Below are 9,483 nucleotides of genomic sequence, written 5' to 3'. Positions count from 1 at the left end.
GGGCATGAGGCTGTTATGTTGGGGCATGAGGCTGTTATGTTGGGGCATGAGGCTGTTATGTTGGGGCATGAGGCTGCTATGTTGGGGCATGAGGCTGTTATGTTGGGGCATGAGGCTGTTATGTTGGGTCCCAACCTGGCCCAGTGGGCCCTAACCTGGCCCAGTGGGCCCTAACCGGGCCCTGTGGGTCCTAACCGGGCCCAGTGGGTCCCAACCTGGCCCAGTGGGTATTAACCTGGCCCAGTGGGGACCTAACCTGGCCCAGTGGGGACCTAACCTGGCCCAGTGGGTATTAACGTGGCCCAGTGGGGCCCTAACCTGGCCCAGTGGGTATTAACCTGGCCCAGTGGAGACCTAACCTGGCCCAGTGGGTCCTAACCGGGCCCAGTGGGTCCTAACCTGGCCCAGTGGGGCCCTAACCTGGCCCAGTGGGCCCTAACCTGGCCCAGTGGGCCCAAACCGGGCCCTGTGGGTCTTAACCGGGCCCAGTGGGTCCCAACCTGGCCCAGTGGGTATTAACCTGGCCCAGTGGGGCCCTAACCTGGCCCAGTGGGGACCTAACCTGGCCCAGTGGGGACCTAACCTGGCCCAGTGGGGCCCTAACCTGGCCCAGTGGGTATTAACGTGGCCCAGTGGGGCCCTAACCTGGCCCAGTGGGTATTAACCTGGCCCAGTGGGGACCTAACCTGGCCCAGTGGGGCCCTAACCTGGCCCAGTGGGTATTAATGTGGCCCAGTGGGGCCCTAACCTGGCCCAGTTGGGCCCTAACCTGGCCCAGCGGGGTCCTAACCTGGCCCAGTGGGGCCCTAACCTGGCCCAGTGGGGCCCTAACCTGGCGCAGTGGGGTCCTAACCTGCCCCAGTGGGCCCTAACCTGGCCCAGTGGGGTCCTAACCTGGCCCAGTGGGCCCTAACCTGGCCCAGTGGGCCCTAACCTGGCCCAGTGGGGCCCTCACCTAGCCCAGTGGACACAGATGTACAGGATGGCCCCGAGGCCCAGCACGAGGATGAGGAGGGCCAGGGCCACGAGGCCCAGCTGCAGGCCCGGGACCGCCGCCATGATGGATTCCGGGCCCCCGCCCGACAACACGGGCCCGCCGAACACCGCGTCCCGTGACCCGGGGGACACCCGTGACTGCGGGGGTGAGGGGGTGAGGTCAGGGGGGGAGGGTTTAAAAGCAAATTCACCATCACCAATAATTAATAATTAATATGAATAACTCATAAATAATATAATAATAAAAAATTAAATACATAAAAATATATTATCATGAAATATAAATAATTGCACTATTACTGATAATAATAATATGAATATATATTAATTTATCATCATTAGCAGCATGATCGCCCCCCCCCACCTTGATGACGTCCCCCCCACTGGGGGGCGGGAGGCTGGCGCCCCCCACTGCCTGCAGGAGAGCGTGGCGCAGCGCCCCCGGGCTATCTGATGCTTGCGACATCACCCTGCATCATTACCATCACCATCATCGTTATCATCATCATTATCATCATAATTATCATCACTATTACTATATTCATCATCATCGTCATCATCATCATCATCATATAGAGTTTCAACAGTTTTTCAAGTTTTCTAAAAACTTCCTTTTCAATTACACTTAGGCGTCGAATAATGATTCTGGATAAAAAAGACACGTAGATCAGATTTTATCTATACAAATTGAGGAAATTTGACATCTCTTGGTATTTTACATTGATGAACGGATTATTTTGTCTAATAGCTATTGCCTCAGCAATTCTAAGGTCTAATACTTCAGAAAAAGAATAAGTTACAGAGAAACAATCGGATATGTTGTTGGGAACAGGGCTGTTATGGTCTTCAACGAAGTGCTTGTGGATACTGCTGCTACTATAACGGTGCTGTTTACTTCTTCGTTCCAAAGTACAAGTGGTGTATCCGAGATATGAGGCATTACAGCCATCAATGGGGCACACGAAACGATACACAACACGAGCCCTTGTGGAACTGGTTTCCGGGGTCTTGTAGAAAATGCAGATGAAAGTTTAATAGGTCTGTAGAATCCAGTTACCGAGACTGATTTGTGATCATCTGTGTAAGTAATTTCTGGTCTTGCTTGAAAGTCGAAAGGTTCGTAAATTCTACAATATAATTTATTTCTGATTTATTCATGTCGTCGCTATTAGTAGCGACGAGGGTCTTATTGACGATTCGTTCCACTATGGCTTGGGGATAATTACAGTTAGCAAAAACTTGTTTAATTCTCTGAATTTCCGAATGAAACGATTGCCAGTCGGATGAATATTTCCATGCCCTATTGACAAGGGTTTTCACGGCAGACTTTTTATAGTTTAGAGGTGAACAGGATTGGAAACTGGAGTAGATACCCTTGTCAGTAGGTTTGATGTAGACTGCTGTGGATATGTTTCTATTGTCTTGAATACTGAAATTGATATCCAAGAAATGAAATTGATTGTTGGAGGACGGTGCTTTTTGGGTAAATTTCAGAACAGAGTTGCGGTGCAGGCGTATTTTGAACCAATTCAAATGAGACTTGTTTTCAAAGATGGCTATTATATCATCAACATAACGTCTGTAAAATAGCGGGTTGGAGGCTATATTTTCATTCAGTAATTTAGTTTCCAAATTGGACATATAAAAGTCTGCAAAGGTTGGGCCGAGTGGGGATCCCATGCTTACTCCATCAAGTTGCGTGTAGGTTTGACTATTGAATTCAAACAGAGTTTTGGTCGTGCAGATGTGCAGCAATTCACGCAAGGTAGCAGCCGGTAGATCCGGACATGGCAGTTCAGGATGGTGGTAACATCGTTCCATGATAATATCGATAGTTGGTCCAACGGGAACATTCGTGAACAGGCTCTCCACATCCAGGGAAACCAACTGATTACCCGAGGGTAGGACTAGAGAGTCAGTTTCTAGAAATAGTTGATCAGCATTTTTTAGGATGAATGAATCATTGATGAAAGGCCGAATGAGCTTATTTATTATCTGAGATATTTCATGCGTGACTGTGCCGGACATGCTTATTATTGGACGTAATGGTGGATCTTCTACATTTTTATGAATTTTTGGCAACCCGTAGAGATGTCCGTTGCTGAAATCACCAGTCCGCTTGATTTTCCAGTACCACGATGCGTGATTTTGCTTCAGGTTATTGGCAATGTTGTTAATCTCATCTTTAACTTTTTGCGTTTGGTTAGTATAACATGAACGAAATTTAGTAGGGTCGCTCAAAAGCTCAGATAATTTTTGCATATAGACTGCTCTGTCTAATATTACTACACCTCTACCCTTATCGGGCCTCTGGATGGTAATTTGGTAGTTGGTCTTGAGATCTTATGTTTTTTTCTCATCATCAGATATAGTGGGTCTTTGGTTTTATCCGGATTGCGGCGTATGCCAAAATATTTCAATTTTGTTTTTAGGTGATAAACATTGTTTATGGTGATTTTATTTTGTTGCTTGGATTCCAGAATTCGCATAAAAAGTTTTTCCATTAATATCTGGCGAGTGATGGTATTACTTTTCTTCCTTAAGCAAAAGTTGAGTCCACTATTAAGTAAAGTTTCTTCGCTCGTGCTCAATGCATACCTGGAAATATTAAGTATGGAGCTTTGGCTGGCAGTGAGGAAAACTTCATTGCCATACAACTAGCGTAATTTGCGGTTGTGATAGAACAAAATGTCTGACTCATGTTGGGCTAAGATCCTTTGCAACAACTTGACGCAGGAATAGAAATACAGCGCAGATACCCTCTGCTTCAGAACCAGAGTATGACGCACGCTGCCCTTAGACGCCATGTGAAGTTCTGAGATCTTCTTATCTTATATGTATTTTTATCTGAATTTCTATTCTTTCCAAATTATCATCTTATTCACTCTGATGATGGCTAAAGTATAGATAGCCGAAACGTTAGAATAAATGGATTTTTATCTCAGAACTGCGATCGTTTTTTTTTTCATCCAGAATCATTATTCGACGCCTAAGTGTAATTGAAAAGGGAGTTTTTGGAAAACTTGAAAAACTGTTGAAACTTTATATAAAAATAAAGTCTTATTTTTATATATTATTATTAATTATTTATGATTTATTATTTCTGATTCTATGACTGCAAAGCATCTGATATCTAATACAAAACGTTCAAAGGTTTAAGCAATTCATACTTCAGTGTGACGTAAATCAAAGCAGAGCAAATTTTTTGCACTAAACATATCTAATATATAAAGTTCTGTGTGCAGACGAAGCTAATGTGCAAAACAGAGCAATGCGGATTTTGTAACTGCGGCAGCAACAGAACGTCTTCTCTTAAGTCCATTCAAAAACATATTGCTTATTTAATTTAACAACAATCGAGGAACCTTCATCCGTCCTCTAGTTCGAGCAAGACGAGACGAACGTAAAGAAACTCCATTCTGCCCAAAAAGATGAACAAATAACACGGATAAATAAACATTGAAATGAATAAGACCTCAAAATAACAGTATTACAATAATGCATGTAAACACAAATGACACCTTACCAAACTGCCCTCTATATAGTACCTAATAATAGCGCACTGCAGCCTACAGCTCAGTGAGCCTCGCAGGGACACATAAGGCGGAGTGCTCAGACTTGACTGAACAGGCCTAACGAAACATTAAATGCCTCGCTGTAGTATGGATATAATCTTGAACGTTTAAACGTTGAATTTACGCTTATTAAACGTTTTTTAACGCTAGTTATCTGAAGGGAAGATTTCTTTGTGAATAGTTGTTGCTTCCTTTAGATAAAATAGTGAACCGCTATTTGCGAACCTTTTTTATTAGAGCCTTTAAAAATGTTGCGAGCGATCTCAATGACATGAGGGCTCTGTATCACTAATATATCAGAAAATTTTCGACTTCAACTTTGATTAATTAGATAATAATTGCCCAAGCATTGATTGATTTACCTCAGTTATGCCGATACTTTAACTGCGGGCGCCCCACCAAACCATCCTGAATATTTCGAAATTAGAGAACTGCCGTTAAATCACCAAACTCGAAAGTAATTTGAGTAATTATTTCATTAAGCGCTAACATTCTACCTAATGTAAGATGGAAAATTGTTAACTGTCATTTCTGCATTCAAATAATTTCTTCCTGGTTAGAAAATAGTTCCTCCATCCCGGTGATGATAAACATATCCTTGTATTAGCCTTCCTCGTTTTACCCGGTAGAGACGCATGACCTTGATGACGTACGAACCTCAGACGAACGCGTTAACGTTCTACTTATTTAGCACTCCAAACCTATAAACTGTAAGCCGATATATTCTCAATAAGTATAAGTATCTTATCTGTACTTAACTCGTGCCTCATTTATCCTCATTTGTTCACGGTACCCGAACCTACCTCAGGTAGTTAATAATTAAATCAGATACGCCTAAAAGTGCATAGAATAGCACGACGTACACTAAATGGCTGTTGTCCAATTACGAAATCGAAGGAAATCGTTTACTGCCATAATGTGGACACCAAAAATCAGTTCACAACTTGCGACTATATATGGTCATCGCATAATTTGGAGATCGACCATATTGATTGCCAAAATAAATTATGAAAGTTACATTCTTTTACTTTTATCTTTTCATTAAGATTTCAGTGATTTAGCCTTTATTAAAGTTTTCAGTGTACGTGTATGATTGGAAGCTCTACCGTCATATTTTATTGATCTTATCTGGAACGATCTTGATAGATTGCGAGATTATTTTTGAGGCAGCGTCAAATTCAAATGTTAAATTTAAATCACTATGCGTACTTAATATCACGACGCACGACAGTAAAGTTTTTAATTTGTTCGAGCAAGAGGTGAGCTGCCTCAGAAGTCTACCAGCGCTGTTCAAGGTTGGTCTCTTTTCTTAAACCTGTTCGTGAAACTTAAAATAATTCGCTTAAAACATTCGTTATTTATACAACATTAGATGAAAAAGTGTGGAGTTGTTATCTGAAGTTGTTCATGTTTCCAGCTGCAAGATTCCTTCGTCTTTCCCGCATAAAAACAAGCAAAAGCTGTACATAGATTTGTAGGCTCTCGACTATACCTGCTTTTCCTGGAGCTTTTCTATCGTTCATTTGTACAGCGTCACGAAATTTATAATCATAAATTCCGACTGTTCCGCTCTTGGAATTTAATTCAGTTCCTAACAGGTAAAAATCTAGGCTTCCGATTACTTTTCTCCGCGTATTTCAGGGGAAATTGTTTTCGCCGAGCCTTGAACGAATTTTCGCCTTATATGTAGTGCTGCGTACGTTGGCTTATATGTTGTGTTGCGTACAAATTAAGAAGTTCACGTCTATGCGATTTACCGAAGTTGTTCTAGGGGCTGAGGTAGAATAAATCGTTATAGCCCATTTTTACCACGTTTTTCTTAGCTCGCTTTCGTGTCTGTGATGATCAAATCTTGCAATCGATATTTCACCAACTTTCCCATTAGCTAGCGCTCTGAAACTTTTAGGGAAGCTCAGCTCCCGATAACAATACAATAATCAATAATTTGTTGCACGTTTCCAGGCGTATAAACTCTAAAGGAACTCACAAGCAGGGGTTGGNGTGAGTTGTGTGGGTCGCGCCCAACGTGTCGTACAAAGGCGACACTTTGTGTGAGTTGTGTGGGTCGCGCCCAACGTGTCGTACAAAGGCGACACTTTGTGTGAGTTGTGTGGGTCGCGCCCAACGTGTCGTACAAAGGCGACACTTTGTGTGAGTTGTGTGGGTCGCGCCCAACGTGTCGTACAAAGGCGACACTTTGTGTGAGTTGTGTGGGTCGCGCCCAACGTGTCGTACAAAGGCGACATTTTGTGGGTCGCGCCCAACGTGTCGTACAAAGGCGACACTTTGTGTGAGTTGAGTGGGTCAAATTTAGCGGTGTTGTTCACTAGGAATGGAATTTTTGCGAGAGTTTATTTTCGATGCTGTTGTATGCGAAACAGAAACACATTGCAAGTATATTAAAGGTAGTAATTAACTTAAATATTGTTGCTCTGTTCATTATTAAGCCGACTTATGATTTTATCATTCAACCATTCCAAAGCCGAGTTTCAAAACTTAGTTGAGGCATCCAAATTTTATTTCATTGTTGCAATGTTGTTTCCATGGTCAACGTAAATTCTGATCGGAGCTTGCCAAGCCTCAAGGCTGTTCAACATTTTTGATTACATTTCCATTAAGTATTTAACTTTTAATTTACCTCCGCCCTGTCAAGGCCTTATCCACCATTTTCAATTTTAAGCGTTCTTGACAGTAGAATTCGCACATTAAACTACAGAATGCAAGCCAAGAACTACTACTACTATACCGAATAGGTTTTTTATCTTATTGAAAGGCAAAATCCTGGATCTGATCCTTGATAATAATATGCAAAAAATGTTCACGCCCGCTTATCTCATTGGATTGAAATCAATTGGAGGCGCTTGTCGTACCAAGTGCCTCGTACAGCCGCAGTGCACGGCAGCGACGTACGATAAGCCCTCGTCTACGTGCAACCTCACGTACGTCAGTCAGTGCGAGACAAAAGTACAGAACACAACCGGCGTTATTGGTCTCTTCAAGTACGGTGGGTAAACTTTTAAATAAGAATCATTATACTGATTGTAATTGAAAGATTAATAATAATGATTTGAGGCTGAATAATTTAATGGAAATCCGTATTAATTTGAAATTAAACGATGACTGGTTATTATAAAGGCTGATTAAGTTACATAAGGCTGAATATAAATACATCAGATATAACCATGTCATTGAATGTTCATGGAATTAATATTGGCGAATAAAGTTTTAACTCCAGTCCAAAAAAGCTTCATAATATTTGCATGCAAACGCCTTCATCTAAGCCCAAACTACGCTTTGCGAGATCATTTAAATCACGATGTTGACCTTAGACTAAACGCTGAAAAAGTAATTTATTGATAAAAGTTTTCAGCTAAAGGCCCTATTCATCGTCTTAATTTGGTAAAGCTGGAAATTTTTTTTTATATTAAAACTAAAACACATCACAGACACGGTCGTCAGAGACGTGTTCATCACCACGGATCTCACGAACGACGGGTCTCTGGCGAACCAGCGGAGTCTCTGCAGGGCAGAAGGCGGCGAGCCTCTCGTCATCAAGACCAAGCAAGTCAGAGACAAGGCAGTGCAACTCGTCAAGGGTGAGATTTGCGTGTTGCGTAAAATTCTGGATAAGTACGAATAAAAATTTTGGGAAATGATTTAATTTTGGAAATAATTAGCATTGAATAACTGACTTGATTTTAAATTATTACCTGAATCAACATTTTCAGTTTTCTTATTTAACTCATGATTCAGTAATATCAAACTTTGAAGGCACGTCATCACCCATGAAAACTTACATAAGAAAATCAAATCGATTATATAAATAATTGCGAAGCATTTCTGATGGCGTTGTGGTCAGAACACTGTAAGACAAAAATAAATTGGAATAAATTGGACTCATCTGCAATTTCAATTATCTCATGCACTTATAGTGAGAGGCCTAATTATTTTTGTCTGCCGCCAATGAAATTAATAACATAGGCATCACTTCTGCGACCGAGTTCGAAAAATAATATTAAACTTTAAATCAATTGGAGCCAGTCGCATAAAGTTGAAATGAAATATCTTGATTTCCCTGCTGTGGCAATAAAATAGTGTATGAATTTTAAAGTAGTTTTAATTTTTTTATTGCATTTTTTGCATCTTCAACGAGTAGATCCTTATGAATTGCTCTACTTTCAACAGTCAAGGGCCTGCAGTATTATTATGGCGAAAAGTCCGCCTGGCTGAGCGCCTTTAGGAGCAACTACCAACAATTCTTCTGGCCTGACGGCACCGACATCCGCAACTGCGCCTTAAATGCAGCTGATGTACAGGACTCTTATGGCGGCAAAGATGGACCAGCAATAATGCTGTGGGAAAATAACGTCGTCCAGCGTTCAGCAGTTCAAAGAGCAGTGAATTACCCAGTGCTGTGCTATAAATATTAGGTTTCATGTCTCTGATTCGCAGTAAGTTAAATTCTCACTAAAGATGACCTCTACGGTGCATGGCATTAATTTGGCGGTCACCTTTCTTTTCCAGTAACCCATAACGTTCGCAGGATGATTAACATTTACGTTTATCCACATTTATTAACCATTCCGCAAACGGTTTCCGAAAACAAAATAAAAGAACAAATGTACAACAAGAATAAAGAACTAGTGATTCAACTTTACAATAATTCAAAATAAGAATTCAAATTTCCAATAAGTAGATCCTTGCCAAACAGTTCGGGCACCATGCCGTCGCACCAGTCGCAAGCCATGAATAACACAAAACGATCTTTTCAACCGACATTGCTTACTTCTTTAAAGTAATTTTCAGTAAACGGTACTGAATAAAGAATAAATAAACTAATCAAAGCAAAAATAATGCACGGATCACAAACGATGAGATTTGCACGATCACTGCTGAGAAGATTTTATAAGAT

General features: G+C 41.4%; 1 protein-coding gene across 1 annotated transcript in view; it reads right to left on the bottom strand.

Moving 5' to 3' along the window:
• Positions 1 to 1,463, bottom strand: part of LOC108673001 — a gene marked incomplete at its 3' end in the record, with an annotated part of 3,861 nt that extends 2,398 nt beyond the window's left edge. The window contains 2 exon segments of the mRNA XM_018160766.1: positions 959 to 1,134; positions 1,361 to 1,463. Coding sequence (XP_018016255.1) covers positions 959 to 1,134; positions 1,361 to 1,462 — 278 coding nt within the window.
• Positions 1,464 to 9,483: the final 8,020 nt, after the last annotated feature.

This window comes from Hyalella azteca, unplaced genomic scaffold (assembly GCF_000764305.2).
Source record: "Hyalella azteca isolate HAZT.00-mixed unplaced genomic scaffold, Hazt_2.0.2 contig9005, whole genome shotgun sequence".
In the NCBI taxonomy this organism is placed as follows: Eukaryota; Metazoa; Arthropoda; class Malacostraca; order Amphipoda; family Hyalellidae; genus Hyalella; species Hyalella azteca.
The sequence above is the reverse complement of the archived record's forward strand: the minus strand, read 5'-3'. Positions and strand labels throughout refer to the sequence as shown.